The sequence below is a fragment of the Trachypithecus francoisi genome, unplaced genomic scaffold, assembly GCF_009764315.1.
Source record: "Trachypithecus francoisi isolate TF-2019V2 unplaced genomic scaffold, Tfra_2.0 Lachesis_group9, whole genome shotgun sequence".
NCBI classification, from domain to species: Eukaryota; Metazoa; Chordata; class Mammalia; order Primates; family Cercopithecidae; genus Trachypithecus; species Trachypithecus francoisi.
The window spans coordinates 66,387,261-66,405,200 of NW_022681474.1; the positions used below are offsets into that span (position 1 = coordinate 66,387,261).

The 17,940-nt window shown below is 36.9% G+C and overlaps 1 protein-coding gene across 2 annotated transcripts in view; it reads left to right on the forward strand.

The window, feature by feature from the left end:
• The window catches only part of CTNNA3 (catenin alpha 3), a 1,797,749-nt gene that overhangs the window by 12,473 nt on the left and 1,767,336 nt on the right, over positions 1–17,940 (forward strand). For both annotated transcript variants that reach the window (XM_033209585.1, XM_033209586.1), the window contains exon 2: positions 13,785–13,888. In XM_033209585.1, the coding sequence (XP_033065476.1) occupies positions 13,790–13,888 (99 nt within the window). In that variant the 5' untranslated portion in view covers positions 13,785–13,789. The remainder of the gene's footprint in view (positions 1–13,784; positions 13,889–17,940) is intronic.

The following is a 17,940-nucleotide window of genomic DNA, read 5'->3' on the forward strand; positions in this document are numbered from 1 at the left end:
TCCCTCCCTCCCTCCCTTCCTTCCTTCCCTCCCTCCCTCCTTTTTCTCTTTCTTTCTTCCTTCCTTTTCTCTCTCTTTGCTGCAATTAATTGCTTTGGGCATACATCACTTTTTATTTTTATATTTGAGGTAAATTCCTAAAAACTGAATTGCTGGGTCAAAGTTTAAATTCTTACATATACATATACATGTACATGTATTGCATATTTGCCCTCCATAGGGATAACATTTTAAATATCTAGAAGCAAGGTATAAGAGTATTTGTTTTTTCTGCAGCCTTACTAACAGAGTTCGTTATCAAAATTTTGGTATTTGCCAATTTGAAAGGTGAGAAAGAATATCTCAATGTATTTTAATTCTCATCTGTCTTATTATGAATGAGGTTGGGAGGCTTTTTACATGGTTAAATTTACATATTTTTCCGTGAATGAGAAATTGCATTCAACCTCAAATAGTATCTATTGATCTCTTGCTGTGAAAGATGAGTGAAGATGAGTGTTTGTGGCTTTTCCATCTTTTTTTTGCTGTGTAATCCCACAGCAAATTGCTGGTCTGCCCACCATGTCCCCAAATGTATTCTCAGTCCATGTGTATGGCACACTTCTAATGTTACTAATGTTTTGTTGTTTGTTTCCATTTGTTTCTTGAATTCTAAATTGTTGGGGAGAACCAGGAGGGTGGTGTTTTGAAGCTAGGGGAGAAAAATCGTCTACTTCCTATAGAGAGGATACTTAACATGTGCAATAAGAAACAGTTAAGTAGGGTTAATAGGTATTTAGCCAGTGTTCCTGGAGAAACTTTAAGAAAATATTGATAAATAATGAACTTGGATGGTTAGATTTAAAGATTCTGGCAGAGACTTTTGAAAATTCTCTTCAAGGAGTATGACAGAATGGAAAACTAGGAGACACAGAAGGAGCTGAAATTCCCCAGTTACATACTATTTGTTTTCCCAAGTGTATTGATTTATAGAAAAATGAATATAGTGTTTTCAAGGACTTTGGTTTCATTTTCTTTATTCTGATAAGCAGGGTTTTATTCATTTCTAGCTAAACAGAGAACAAAGAAGAAATGATAATTTTTTTGGCTTCTCATTGAGGTTGGTGAGAATTCTACCACCTTTGCCATTCTCTTTTTGTTCTCTGCTTTTTAAAAATATCAGACCTTACAAGAATTCATATATAGTTGAGCTGTTTTACAATATATGGAATGGAATGGACCCATAGGCTCACTGGACTTGCAGCAACAGAAGCCTCTGTCACCTTCAAAGTGTATGTGAAGGGCATGTTACTTCTGCCCTGATTGCTTAAACTTGATGCCTTCTAGCTGAAGGTTATTCTTGTTCTGGTGATTCAGTGAAAGCTTCTCTGTTGTCTCATATATTAGATTAGCTTCTTCTTTGACTTCAATTTGACTAATTTAGTTCTATGGCTTTTAAAAAATATGTAGGTAACCTTCATGCTGGGTTTATATAAGATGGGTCTCCATTTTGGCATAATTTTTATATGGTACAAAATGTCCTTAAGTAGAAGGTATTGCTACATAGAGTAACTAACCATGAGGCATTTCTGTCCTTTCTCTGTAGCTGCAATTTTGAAAATGTTTGCCATTGTGGTGAGCTTTTAGTGTGAACTGACATTTTATAAAATAACTAAATGGTATGTTATCAGGGTCATAAAGTCGTCTTGTGAAATTCTCATGTACAATGTTACTTTTCAGGTAAGTCAGAAATTGAATTATGACTTTTTGCTTTTTTTAAGAGGGAGATTAGATTTGACCAGCTATTCGTAATCAGAAGGACATTATAAGACCTAAATATAAGTAGAATCTTTTTTTTTTGTTTTCATATTTCATATTGGTTAAGGTAACTGTTTTAAACCATTTTTGCTGCTTTCATTTTGGTTGTATGTGTGAGGAAACATGTTTAATTTTGGGTGCTATGGCTAGAAGAAACAAATTTTTAAATTTAATTAATTTTGTTTGAATCTTTTCATAAAGAATTTATAAAACTCATCATTTTGGGGGAGGCTTAATCTGATCATTTTTCAAAAAACATCAATAAGATGGTTATCTAAAGGTTTAGTAAAGAGAACTTCAAATACTCAAATAAGCTTTATAAAGCTTGAATTACGACATGCTAATGGTATTTACTTTTCGTTCTAAAATGTAACATTGTTTTGTTCTATTGAAACTCAGAGATTTTGGATGCTAAGGAAATAAAAAGTACAGACTCTTGGAGTTCCCCACACTTAGTGCATCTAACAATTGTAGCCCTAACCCTGGGGCATACCTTTTATGTGCCACTCTGGAATTGATTTCAAAGGGCTCAAGATCCTTTAGGAGGCTGTTGTGCATTAGGAATGTGTTTGTTTGTTTGTTTGTTTAAAGAGTACTTTAGGCATGTTGCATTTCTAATTAGTGCACATGTAGGAAATATACCTTATTGATTTTGAAGTGATTTTGATGTCAAGAAATCCAATAAAATGAGGCACCAGAGGGAAGCTTTGTTTTAAAGTCTTTTGTAATGAAAACAATGAGTGAAACACTCTTGAATAATAATTATGAGCTCTATAGATGAGGGAGAGTTTTAATCTGAATGTAGACAAGTAGATTCTGTTCTTTCACTTAAAAGGGGATAATGATATCAGCTAACGTTTGTTGAGCCCCTGCCAGGTGTCAGAGATATTGGCTAAGTTAATGGATTTTATATGGATTTTCTTATGTAATCTTGAAGATTCCTTTGAGGTAGGTACTCTTATTATTCTCATTTTATGGATTAGGAAACTGATGTTCAGGAAAGATCAGTAATTTAGCTAAAGTCACCAGCGAGCAGGGAACAGAGCCTGGATTGTCACCCAGGCAGTCCAGCTTTAAAGCTGAGACTGATAATCACTGAGGCCCAATAGTGTTGAGAGGTAAGAGAATTTAAGAACGCTTTAGCAGACAGTGGAGGTTGCGGGGTGCAGCGACAGGATGTCTCACGTGGGCTGCTGCGTATTACCCAGCTGAGGGTCTGAGTGGAGATGAAATCTAGCCCTCCCTCTGCTGGGCAAACTGTGGGCCTTTCTGCTAACACTCTCAGGGCTGTGTCTACTCAGAGAGTGGCATAGTTTTCTTTTTTTTTTTTTTTTTGAGATGGAATTTCACTGTTGTTGCCCAGGCTGGAGTGCAATGGCATGATCTCAGCTCACTGCAACTTCCGCCTCCTGGGTTCAGGTTATTCTTCTGCCTCAGTCTCCTGAGTAGCTGGAATTACAGGTGCCCACCACAATGCCCGGCTAATTTTTTTTTATTTTGGTAGAGATGGAATTTTGTCACGTTGACCAGACTGATGTCAAACTCCTGACCTCAGGTGATCCACCTGCCTCAGCCTCCCAAAGTTCTGGAATTACAGGCGTGAGCCACCGTGCCCAGTCAGTTTTCTAATCCATCTGTCCAGAAGGGGCATATTTTAAAAATTCACCTGAAGGCAAATCTCAATTCTACAATCATACTCTGAATATTACTGCCTGTATTTCCATTCACTTGCAATAGCGGACTTCAACCTACCTCTTTCTAGTCTACATGCTTCCTTGGTGGTCTCATTGTATCTACCTTTACGCTGACAACTCCAAAAGTTACATTTTCATTTCAGATTTCTCTTTCAAACTCTGCTCTTGTATATCCAACTGCCTACTTTACATCTTCACTTTGATGTTAATATGCACCTCAAATTTATCATGTCCCCAGCTGGACTCTGCTTCTTCCTGCTCCTCTTGCAGCCATTCCTACCTCAGTTAATGGCAACTCCATCTTTCCAGTTGCTCTAGACCGAAAAACTTAAAGATATCTTGAGTTCTCTCTATCCTAGGTTTAATCTTTCATGAATTCCTGTTGGCTCCATTGCCAAGCTATATCTACAATCTGAACCCTGTGTCCACTTCTGCTACCACCAACCAGTTCTAAGCCATTATTTTATCTCATCTAGGTTACTGTGGGAACTCCCAATGGCTGTCCCTACTTTTTCTTTTGCCCTTCGTACTTCATTCTATTCACCAGAGTGAGTTCTCTAAAGAATAAAACAGTTGATGTTTTAGTGCTCAAACATCTGCAGTAGTTCTTATGATCTGCAGCCCCCATTACTTTTCTGTCTTTCTCTCTTACTATGCTCTTTGTAGCTCACTCTGCCCTACTTAGACTGGCCTCCTTGCTGTTTTGCCACTGCTTTCCTGCCTTAGGCTTCTGCTGTGATGTTACATCTGCCTGCAGTGCTCTTCCCCCAGCTGTCTGCTTGGCTAATTTTCTTGCCTCTTCAAGTTTTGCTCAAATGTCTCCTTCTCAATGAGGCTAATCTTGACCTTATTTAATACTGAAATCTGCTCTAAACTTCTCTATCACCCAGCCCTGCCTACTCTATTCTGCTTTTTCTTTTTTAAAATAGCATGTGTTATTTTCTAATATATGAAATCATTTACTTTTTATTATCTATATTGTTTATGGTCACTCTATTCATGATTGGGACAGAATAGACAGCCAGTAAATATAAGTTGAAAGAATGAATAAATGAATGACGCCCTATAGTCTAGGGATGCCTCTGATCTCATATCATTTTGCTTTTATGGCCTACCGAAAAGCTAGGTGGAAGAGTTTATAAAGATTATTGCTCTCTATGTAAATACATCAAAAATATTTGTAAAGTGTAGGAAGAGCATTTGAAAAGAATGAGACCCAACTGTTCCTTCATCACATATGATATCAGGCAGTTGCTTGATTTTATTGATTCTCTGACAAACCTCAGATCCTTTTGTTTACCAAGTGAGTAGAAGGTGTATGTATTTCTTTCTTGGTAGGCCAAACATACCAGCAAATGATTGCACTGGAAACATGGAGGTGGGGCTTGGAAAACCAGTGTGTATAGAGATTGTAGTGGAAGTTTTATGTTATAGTTGTCCTCTTTCCATTTCATTTCACTCTAGCCAAGACTGAATTGTATAAAGTCAGCTATGATAATATTGTGCGGCAAACTTCCCTTGCCTCCTTTTCCTTTACTTAAATCTTCTTGTGATGATTTAGATTTTTTTTTTTCAGTTAACATTTGGTTTCAATGCTATACATTATTTCTGACTATATTATACTACTTTTTCTGAGGCATGGTGATGGGGGAGAGCAAGGCTTATAAAGTTGTTATGCATTCAAGATAAATTCTTTTCTTTTTTTGAGACAGAATCTCACTCTGTTTCATGATCTTCTAATCTCGGCTCACTGCAGCCTCTGCTTCCTAGGTTCCAGCGATTCTCCTGTCTCAGCCTCCTGAGCAGCTGGGATTACAGGCACAGACCACCATGCCTGGCTAATTTTTGTATTTTTAGTAGAAACGGGGTTTCACCATGTTGGCCAGGCTGGTCTTGAACTCCTGACCTCAGGAGATTGTAGTGGAAGCCTGGCCTCAGCCTCCCAAAGTGCTGGGATTACAGGTATGAGCCACCACACCCGGCCTCAAGATAAATTCTTAATGAAAATTTAAAAAATGCTCTTTTAGAACGTTATTTCAGTACTTGACAGTCTTTCACTAGTTGCTGATCCTTTCTTCTGATATTTTGGGAGGATAGGGTATTAGGCAAAGGTGAACATTTGTGATGATGGTGGGGATTGGCCCCTACTATTAATAAAAATATTTCTCTTTTATATTTAACCAAATAGAATTTCACTAAATGAGATCCACCATGAATCCATGAAGTCCAAAGATACTTTTGGTGGAAGACTTGTTGACATGATCAGAATAGTTTAAACTTGAGGAAGAGACACTTATTTCCAGATAAAACCATCAAACGTGTATGAATGTGCACACCTGTATGTATGTGCTAGTGTTATGACAATAATTAGGGCATAGAAAGAACCATGTTAATAGAGATGATGTGTAATACTTATCAGGAGAAAACATAGGAGAGGGTCAGTAATAAATAAGGATAGTTACCTGGGAGAACACAAATTAAATACAATCACAGATATACTAATAAATCATGAATGTTTTTTATTTCTGTATTTTTGACTATTTAACCTTTTAATTATTTACTCATGAATGGAATTTTGAATGTTCACAAAATAATTTTAATAAAAGAGGTAGAGAAATATACATATAGTGAATGCACACTCTTGCATGGAAATCAGAAGCTTAAGGAAAGAATAATAACAGAGAGCATTTGCATGGAGAAAAGAGAAGTAAGCGAAGTGATATTGTCACAGAACTTATCACTTCAATAACTTTCCTGGTCCAGATTTAAAAAACTGTTATAGTAACAGATGACACGTTCTAAAAATTTTAAGAAACCTTCTCTTAGAAGTGGAATAACTTAGCCAGGTGTGGTGATGAGCGCCCGTTGTCCCAGCTACTTGAGAGGCTGAGTGGGAGGATTGCTTGGGCCTGGGAGGCAGAGGTTGCAGTGGTGAGCTGTGATCACGCCACTGACACTCCAGCTTGGGCAACAGAGTGACCCTGTCTCTCCAAAAAAAAAAAAAAAAAAAAAAAAAAAAAAGATGGAATAACATGACTTTTCACCTTAACTCTTTGGCAATTATATATCTCGGTATATTGAGGAAACAATGAAAGAAGCGAATCTGGCCACTTGGTGATATGGAGTGCTAGAAAGTCTGGGCAGGCCTATCTTTAACGTTTGTAGTGGGAAGTGTGAGGGTACAGACGGAGGCCTTGCACACCATATGCTTACATGTGTAAGTTACAATTCTATGTAATAGGCTGCTAAAGTAGGCTCTACCCACCAATCTTTCTACTTTGAGAAATATACCTTCGAAATGACCCAGAAGGCAAGATTGGTTTTAGAATTCTCCGGTTCCTTTTAGAAGGAGGTGATGGAGACAGAGCTCACCTCTGTGTCCCTGACACGTGGTCTGTTCTCTTCTCTTCCCACTTCTGACCGTCTTGCACTTGAGGGGCCTTGAGTGCCTGCAAGTAGACAGCTCAGCCTGTACACCCAAACTCAATCTGCACTCATTGGCAAACAGCTGCCTTTTGGCTACCTTTCAGGTATAGGGTTGGGCACATTGAATGATTCAGTCTTGGAAGGATGAATTCCACAAAGAGGCCAGCATAGGCACTGGAAGTGGGTTTGCACTGGTTGAGCAGGGAGTTGAGACACTGGCTACCCTGGGTAGGATAGGATAGAATAGATGTGGACTCTGGGTGGGTACATCATCTTGGCCCCATGGCCACTTCCAAAGCATGAGGATAGGGGGTGGGGCAGCTTTTGCCCGGGTTTATAGAGAAAGTGACCATTTATTTGGGTGATAATCCCAAATAAGATAATGTTAGACATGCTTCCTAGACTTCCAGAGAAGTAAATTTCAACAATTTTAGATTAACACTAAATATGATTCCAAGGGACTAAATACGACATAAAAGGAATGTGATAAACATGAAGAAAGAAGATGCATAGTTGGTAGGGCCTGGGCTTTACTACTTTTTCTTTCACTGGAAACTAAGATTGTGGCTGATGTGTTTAAGTGCTCCATAAATAGTTGTTGAACAATAACATAACCCCAAACTCCAATGTATCTATGTAGGGGTACAAATTTGAAAGAATATGGATCAAAGATGAGAAGAGGGACATATGTAGTTTGGATATTTGTCCCCATCCAAATTTCATGTTGAATTGTGATTCCCAGTGTTGGAGATGGGGTCTGGTGTGGAGTGATTGGACCTTGGGGGCGGATTTCTCATGATGGCTTAGCACTAGCCTCTTAGTGTTGTCCTCATGATAGTGAGTGAGTTCTTGAGAGATCTGGCTGTTTAAAAGTGTGTGGCACCTCCCTCTCTTTCTCTCTTGCTCCTGTTCTCACCATGTGAGATGCCTGCTCCCCACTTTGCCTTCTGCCATGAGTAGAAGCTCCCTGAACCCTCCCTAGAAGCTGAGCAGATGCCAGCACCATGCTTTCTGTATAGCCTGCAGAACCATAAGCCAATTAAATATCTTTTCTTTATAAATTACCCAATCTCAGGTATTTCTTATAGCAATGCAAGAATAGCTTAATATGGGGACACCTGACTGAAGGCAAATAAAAGAGAATGGCAGAAACTAGGAAAAGTAATGTTGGGAAGGCTAAAGCACTTCTCATTTGCCAGGGCTGGCAGGACATGCTGAAGGTAAGGAAGAAAAACAAAAACAGGAAGGAATAGATCCTCTACATGAGTCACATGATAAGAGATTAATAGATGACATATGATACATCTAAACTATGATGTCAAATTGGCAAGGGTGGAACAAAGATTAATATAAGGGAATTGAATTGAGTAGAAAACAAAGATGTTATAATTTGTATTAAATATGTAAATCCATATGTTTTGGCATTATGTATGATATCTCTGGAACTATAAGAGTAAGTGCCCAAAGTAGTTGCCTCTGGGAGGGAAATTAGGTGGTAGGAAGACAGGGACGAGAGAGAGAGATTTGGTTTCACTATATACATTATTAAACCTTGTATTACCTAATAAAATTTTTAATTAATTAAACAATAATTGAAACTCTAGATGATGAAAGTAAAGAAGATAACCTAGTCTCTTTAAATTTGTTGAAGTACATACATCCAAAAGAAGTATATCCCTGAATCCTAAAATGATCTTTAGATGTGATAATAGAAACTTTCTTGGGAGTCCTCGAGAAATGGCAGACCTGCCAGAAAGCAGAGTGCTCTGGACTGAATGTTTGTATCTTCCTCACCCCCAACTGCAAATCCATGTTTTGAAATCCTAACCCCCAGGGTGATGATATTAGAATGGTGGAGCCTTTGGGAGCTAATTAGGCCATGAGTGTATAGTCCTCATCAATAGGATTAGTGTCCTTATAAGAAGAGACATGATGTGTTCTGCTGTCTGCCATGTGAAGATACAGAGAGAAGGCAGCCATCTGTAGACCAGAAAGTAGGCCCTCACCAGACACCAGATGTGCCAGTACCTTGAACTAGGACTTTCCAGCCTCTGAAACTGTGAGAAGTAAATGTTTGTCATTTAAGCCACCCAGTCTACGATCTGTTTGTTATAGCACCATGAACTGACTAATACATAGAGAAGAGCAAATATTCGTATTTTCAACATAGGTAAAAAGGTGATCTCTTTAATTAAACTGGACATCTAGGTGCCAATCTGTAGGAAAACTAAAAACCTAATTTGTAAATAAAGGGCAGTAATTACTAGCAGTCAGCATGAATTCTTCACGAACAAGTCATGCCAAACTATAAATATATATTTTTTGAGCTCTTTAGCAGGAAGGTGTAGAAAGGGTGTTTCTATTTCATTAAAACATTTGGAAAAGCCTCTTCATGATATATCTGTATTTTTGACAAAATGAAAAAGGTAGATTATTTCATACAACAGCATTTAATAATATTGAAAATCATGTCTAAAGTGTTTATTAATTGATCATTATCAACAGTATCAAAATTAGGTTTTATGTCTGGCTTTCACCTGTTTAATGACTTAATAGGGAATTCTAGAATTCCTACTGGACAAATTAATGGATAAACAGGGAAATGGGAGGGCGCGTTAATGTGTTGGGTTCTTCCAAAACGATTTTTGACTAGCAGGAATAAAAGTCCATATTCTACAGGATAAGGTGTTAGGAGGACAAAATAAAATTCTGCATTGAGGAGTAAATACAAATTAGTTGTTTAAAGATGTGATAAGAGACTTGAGTTTGCAGTAATCTTTGAAAAAAAAAGACTTAAACAATTTAGTTGAAAAGTGAGTATAAAGTTAGACTAATTAGGTAAGTATGATGACTGTGTCATGGAATTTAATAAGCTTAAAGGAGAATCAGCCATCACCTTACAAACTAATTGTGTTACAAAAGTTAATCTTTTTTTTTTTTTTAAATTAAATATTTGGTATTAGGGAATTTTCTATAGGAACCACATTATAGATGGTTAGGTTTCCAAGTCATCCCACAAGAACATGTCAACTTATGTAAAAGAATTATAGTTTTATTAAGAGGAGCCTGAGCCCTGGAGTGGGTGGTGAGGAGTAGGTGGTTGGCGAGGGGGTGGGGGGGACGGTGGGAGAGAGGTGGTGGTTATGTGTTACTGTAGGGAGGAGAAGTAGGTGCCAAACGTTTTCTCTTTAATATTTGTGAGGGAATGGCCATCCTTAGGCAAATTTTGGAAATGGGTAAAGTTTTCTACTGGCTTCTCTGTGTATCTCTCTGATCTTCCATCATCACTCTCCTTTGCTGCCAGGGCATGATGAAAACACAATGTGGTTCATGCTGTAATAGAGATGTGCACAGGGTGAGCAATGACTTAGTTCATACTGATGTGTGACTGAATGTGTGCACCCCTTGACCTCTCGGAGTTAACTACATTTAGAAGTGAAATGTGTGTCAAACCAAATGAATTTAAAATTGATATAAAATGATAAAAGTTCAGTTTCAAGCAGGGAATAAAGTGGAATGTAGGAAATTGAGGCATTGCAGACAAGATAGTTTGCGGAGAAGGGAAGGATCCACATGGTTGGGTTTGCCCTGCCTTGGTGTCTTTCTCTGGAGACATCTGTCACCACTGTCAAGAGATTTGTTTTCCTTCCTTTGATTCTGAAAACTGGGATTTTGTTATAGTCTCTTTCCAAATCTGTACTTTTCTTACTTTATTTATAAAGTGTACTTTTTCCCCTTTATTAAGCTGTCTCTTTTGGATAAAAGTTTAAAAGTGGCAGGTTTCAACTCAACGAGCATCTAATGGTATAGTAAGCTTCTCATCATTTCTGTTCATCCAAGCCCAGTACATTGGTGAAATGAAGGTTGTGTAGAAGGTATTCTTGAATCATTTGGGAGGTGCTGCCTGACTCCAAGATTTTATAGATTATAAAATGCAAATGCCGACCAGGCGTGGTGGCTCCCGCCTGCAATCCCGGCACTTTGGGAGGCCGAGGCGGGTGGATCACCTGAGGTTAGGAGTTCGAGACCAGCGTGACCAACATGGAGAAACCCCATCTCTACTAAACATACAAAATTAGCTGGGCATGGAGGCGCATGCCTGTAATGCCAGCTATTCGGGAGGCTGAGGCAGGAGAATTGCTTGAACTCGGGAGGCGGAGGTTGTGGTGAGCCGAGATGGCACCATTGCACTCCAGCCTGGTCAACAAAAGCAAAACTCTGTCTCAAAAATAAAACAAAATAAAATGCAAATGCCTCAGAATGTAATACTTACAACCTAGTAGGATTTTTGTTTTGGATTTGCGTTGTGGTATTGCTATACCTACAATTTGTCAGATTTAGACTTCACTTCAATTTCATTTGCAAAATTATGCAGTTTTCTGCCTCTGATAGCCCTAATTTCTAATCAGTTAGGAATGCTGACCAGGACATACAAAAAAGCAGGAAGATTTTTAAAAAATAAGAAATAGCATTTATTTAAAGACTAATAATTATATGAAGCCAAGTTCTTTAAGGACTTATTTTTTTTAAAGTAATTTTTACCATGGAAAAATGAACTTTTGAAAAACCTTTACTTAATTTGTGTTAAAGACATGAACACAGACTTAGAAGATACTTTGGCTAAATTAGGTTGTCTTTTGTCTCTTGGCTAAAAAGCACTCCTTTTAGAAAGATCCTTCTAGGCTGAAAAATTCTTCTAGAAGGGTTTACATATGATACGGATAATTTTTGCTTTCCTTAAGTTTTTATCTTCCTTACTTTCAATTTCTGGTGGCCATGTAGCTTTGGAAACCAGTCGTGAATTTCACAGTGAAAACGACATGTTTTTAAAGGCTGCCAAGGTTCACCACATTTTATTTTAGTTCACAACAGTCTCCTCTACTTTTGTCCTTCAGATGAAAGAACAAAGCAATGGCAGCAATCTTGACTTGATTTATATGTAGGATAGTACATGTCATAGAGGGGTAACAAGTAAATCCTTTTGTGAGGACTTATTTGATAGAACCCTAAGGCTATACATTGGCGGACATATCCTATTGCATAGATTGACTCTGGGCTATGCAGAAAGGTCACCACAGGAGAGACTATTTGTCAATTTAGATTTCCCTGTGTTAGAAGGAATCAAAGTCGTAGGTGAAATGATTGAAAAGGCAAAATCAAAACCAAACCAAACTAAAACATTTCAGTTCTAGAAATGCATTTGAGAGCAACCATTTGGCAATAGTGTTTGGAGCCTTTCTTTAAGCATGTCTCGTACATTGCAGCTGAATTGCTGAGAAAAGAGACCATGTTTCTACTTTTAGAAGGAAAAAAAAATAAATGCAAAGGAGAGAGAAACAAGGTAGAAAAGGGCTAAATTGTAGGGCTTTGACTTTATATGTTGATGTATCGTATGCTAATAACAGTAATTTGAAATTTTGATTTGAGAAGAAACTCAAGTAATATCTTTTCACTTAATATAATTTGAGTAATTATTTTTTCAAGGCAAAATCTTTTAAAAAGTTAAGGATTTTGTAGCCACCTTGTAAGTGCCTTGTGATAGAGTTAAGCATAGACTAGGAACAAGGACACACTTGGAACGTTTGAAGGGGCTAATGGGGCCCTGGGCAGGCCATTTGGGTTATTTTCAGTAAGAGAAAGAGAACTATCTAGAAATATGCTACATTTCAGGAAGTGTGCTCTCTCTTTGCAGTCAACGATACCAGTGGCTTTCATATAAAATTCTTAACACTTACTGTAGTTTTTAGTAGATGAATGAATAATATATTAAAGCTATTTGAAAACATGGCTAGAGATTTTGAATATTAATCCAACTATGACATGCCACATATGGTCATTTGATGTAAATGTATATTATTAGGCAAAAATCTTAATAAATTAATTTTTTTTTTTTTTTGAGACGGAGTCTTGCTCTGTCGCCCAGGCTGGAGTGCAGTGGCGCAATCTTGGCTCACTGCAAGCTCCGCCTCCCGGGTTCAGGCCATTCTCCTACCTCAGCCTCCTGAGTAGCTGGGACTACAGGTGCCCGCCACCACGCCTGGCTAATTTTTCGTATTTTTAGTAGAGACGCGGTTTCACTGTGTTAGCCAGGATGGTCTCCATCTCCTGACCCTGTGATTCGCCCGCCTCGGCCTCCCAAAGTGCTGGGATTACAGGCATTTGAGCCACCGCACCCGCCAATTGATTTTTAAGGATAATGTTAATGTCTTAAAGAATGGCTTGCAGTTCTTTTTTTTCTTCTTATTTTGTCTTGACCAAATATCCATGCCTTCTCAGGGGCTTTTCTCTTTTTACAACAACTGTGCAATTTATATTAGTTTCTTTTCCTGTCCAAGAAGGTAAATTGCCTTTAACCTTCTCCAGTCAAAACCCTCAAATAAACAATCTCTAAATCAAGTAAAGACATATCTTTACTTGTTTCCATGTCTTTCAAAGGGTTGCTTGTTCCTTGTCTAAGTCATCATTAACAAGAAGGAGCAAAATATGGGGGTAGGCTGCCTCAGTGCTGTGATTTCACAGAAACCAAAGGACTTGAACGCTGTAAGATGTATCTTAACATTCTGATCACTTAAGACTGCTGCTCAAATACAAACCCACCTCAGATGAGTTGTTAATTTAATTATGAACATACTGGTGTAAATTAATTTGTTACAGGACCTAAGGCCAGACAGCATGACCTCAGGAAACAGTTGGGGAATATCTTCTTTCTCTGAAGGTAGATTTTGTAGCCTGGTCCTCTGAGGGCTACGGTTGTTATCAGGAAGAGGTGCTGAATACAAGTTTTACCTATTCCTTGATTTTCATGAGTGTTCTTCTTTAGAAAACAGTTTTCTTTACTAATAAGCATCTTTTTGTGTTTGTGCACAGGCAGCATGTCAGCTGAAACACCAATCACACTGAATATCGATCCTCAGGATCTGCAGGTCCAAACGTTCACCGTAGAGAAGCTACTGGAGCCTCTCATAATCCAGGTATTAATACCATGGAAATTATGATATATAATAACTGCAGAAGAATGAAAAAAATGGGAAAAATGAATAATGAAGAAATACAAGGTTTGATTTTTATATATGAATATGTCATCTAAAATTGTCCTTTATTTAAAGAGTTAAGATGTGAAAAGTAGATATGTATGTTGTTAAGATGTGAAAAAGTATGTATTCTGGAAGTTCCCTCACATTCTCTTTTAGCAATAATAACAGTAATAATATATATATATATAATTTTCAGAGTACCTTTATATAATTTTCTTCTTTGATAATCATGAAAACTGAATGAGGCAGGTAACATGGTTAAAACCATCTTTATCATATAGATGAGGAAACTGAGGCCTAGAGAATTTTACTAACTTGCCTTAGGCACATGGCATCTCATTTGCCAAATAGGAAATTACCTTTAAAGTACTAAAATGTATGAGAAAAGCAGCTATTTAAAGGAATTCTGTGATGAAGTCTTTCATAAGGTGAATAATCCTTTGATGATACGCATAATGATTCTCCGATTTTTTTATTATGTAAGTCGAGATTTCGTGTATTGCATTTTCTTAGAGCAGGGCTTGAAGAAACTTATGCAGTGGTATAGATTTAAATTTTTGTACTTAACCCACAGTTGGTGAGGGAACTCCCCTTTAGGCCTTACATCATGCCTCCTAATACAAGATTCAAGTCCCTTTTCCTAGGGACTCAAAAGAACCCAAGGGTTACTTGGGTGAAAAACTATGCCGACCTTTCCTCAGATCATTTAAATGTGTTCTGCTTATCTTTTTTGTGAGATGGATGTGGGGAGGGGAGTAGCTCTGAAAATAGACTTTGTACATATTTTTACAAGTTTGCATATTTTTATAGATTTGTATATATTGTGCAAGTTGATATCTGCTACTTGAAAGACAATTCAAAACCTGTGCCTCCCTGATGATACCTTAATAGTTAACTTTGGCAGTCTTAACGGCACTAATATCTGGTGTGAAACTTATACTAGATGACTGTGGAGACTTCATTAAAGTCCGTCTTCGTCATCCACTAAACAGTTTCATGTTAAAAAGAAAAAAGGCCGGGTGCAGTGGCTCATGCCTATAATCCCAGCAGTTTGGGAGGCCAAGGTGGGAGGACTGCTTGAGTCCAGGAGTTAAAGACCAGTCTGGGCAACATAGTGAGACCCTGTTTGAAAAAAAAGAAAGAAAGAAAGAAAGAAAAAAAACCCCTCATTTGTTTTTCTAATTAAGTTCACAAAAAAATTAGAATGTCAAAAAAAGTTAAAAAAAATAGAATAAAAACACTCATAATTTTACCAAGAGATAAACATTAATGTTTTGGTGCATTTACTTCCAGTACAATAAAGTTACAGGAGATTTTTTAATTATCTTTGTACTTTGTACTATTAAAGAATATATCTTCTTTATATATATCCTTACATGTATATACATTATATATATGAAGAATATATATATGTTAACAAGTGGAGCTAGTACTATATATGTAGACTTTAATCCCACTTTTCCATTTTAAATGATATTTTAATAATTTTCCTATTTATTTGTAAGCATGATCTAATAAAACTGCTATTTACTTATATATCATATGGCTGCACTATAGTTTTTTTTTTAAGTAGCCTCGTGTTTTTGGACATTTAGGGTGTTTCTATTTTTTCCTATGATAAATTACTGCTGTGCTGAACATCTTTGTATATACATTTTTGTCATCAATTTGTATTATTTCACTAGAATTAGTTACAAATGTAAAAGTTAATGGCCAAGATACAAGTATTTTTATACTTTTTCATACATATCGCCAAGTTTTTTGGGGACAGTTTTTGACTTTATATGTTAATGTATCATATGCTAATAACAGTAATTTGAAACTTTGATTTGAGAAGAAATTCAAGTAATATCTTTTCCCTTAATGGAATTTGAATAATTATTTTTTCAAGGCGAAATATTTTAAAAAGTAAAGGAATTGTAGCCACCCTGTAAGTGGGCTCACAAGTCATGTAAGGTTTTGTTCCTATCCAATTATAAGGAGTGGGAATAGGGAAATGACCTTCATTTTGGAGATGGCTGGTGAAAACAAATACATTAATGCTAGTGTATAACCCTTATTTGCTCTATAACAATGGAACATTAGAGTTGGTCACTTAAAACTTGCTAATCACAAAGGTTGCTGACATGTTGCTTGTATACAGAGAGAGTATCATGGGGAAACTACTTTTTATATTCTAACTGAAACTGATAGATATTTTGCTTTGGTCAAGTACATTGCTAAAGAAGTTAATAGAAAGTATTCTAAGTAAATTCACATTAAAGGGTAATGCCAGTCACAGTATGTGTATGCATGTGTGTGTGTATGTCTGTGTGTGCACGTGTGTGTGTTTTATGGCATGTTCTAAATCGATTATAACCATCTATAAACATTTATTGAGTTCACCTATAAAATTAGAAGGATGAAAATGACCTGAGTAATCTTGTTTGATTGGAAAGAAATACATCTCTTTTAAAAAGTGTGATTATACTAGTTTTAGAGGGCTTTTGATGTTCTTGGATTCAGACTTTTCATGATCCACAAGTAGATGAGTCACAGAAATGGAACTCATTACCTTTTACATACCAGACAGTTCTGCGACATGTAAATGTGATTGCTAATTTTGTCCTCCTTAAGATTGTTGTCAGTGTTTTCAAAATATTCACTGATTTCTTAAAAGTGCTTTGGTATACAACATCAATGTCTCAGCTACAAAAATTATTTTGTGGTCTTAGCAATACTCAAGTGATATTAAATTAAAATATTAATTATATAATATCAACTATATGTAATAAATATCTTATAAAGCTGAATTCTATTTAGCAAAATTATTTGTATACACTCTTGTTTTTTTTATAATGGGATTCTCCTTATCAAAAACCAGTACATTTCAAAGTCAAAGAGTTATATTTTAAAATAACTGATCTTTTTGGATTTGATGTTCAGCCTTCTTGTATCTGTCACTTTGATCATGTATTACCCACCAACACAAATAAAATATCTCATTAAATTATATTAAAGGTTTTTTCTAGCATAACATCATGTTAAGTGTCTCATCACATTCTTTTTTGTTTTTTAAAAAGTGTTTATTTTTGTTTTTTTAGATAAAAATAAGCTGTTTAAAATTTACAAGAAAAAACAACTCCATCAAAAAGTGGACAAAGGATATGAACAGACACTTCTCAAAAGAAGACGTTTATGCGGCCAATAAACATATGAAAAACAGCTCATCATCACTGATCATTAGAGAAATGCAAATCAAAACTATAATGAGATACCATCTCATGCCAGTTAGAATGGTGATCATAAAAAGTCAGGAAACAACAGATGCTGGAGAGGATATGGAGAAATAGGAATGCTTTTATACTGTTGGTGGGAGTGTAAATTAGTTCAACCATTGTGGAAGACAGTGTGGCAATTCCTCAAGGATCTAGAACCAGAAATACCATTTGACCCAGCAATCCCATTACTGGGTATATACCCAAAGGATTACAAATCATTCTACTATAAAGACACATGCACACGTATGTTTATTGGAGCACTGTTCACAATAGCAAAGACTCGGAACCAACCCAAATGCCCATCAGTGACAGACTGGATAAAGGAAACATGGCACATACACACCATGGAATACTATGCAGCCATAAAAAAGGATGAGTTCATGTCCTTTGCAGGGACATGGATGAAGCTGGAAACCATCATTCTCAGCAAACTATTACAAGAAGAGAAAACCAAATGCCGCGTGTTCTCACTCATAAGTGGGAGTTGCACAATGAGAACACATGGACACAGGGAGGGGAATGTCACACACCGGGGCCTGTCAGGGGGTTGGGGGTTAGAGGTGGGATAGCATTAGGAGAAATACCTAATGTGGATGATAGGTTGATGGGTGCAGCAAACCACCATGGCACGTGTATATCTATGCAAAAAACTTGTACGTTCTGCACATGTATCCCAGAACTTAAGGTATAATACAAGAAAAAAAAGAATAACCTGTTTATTTGAAAAGG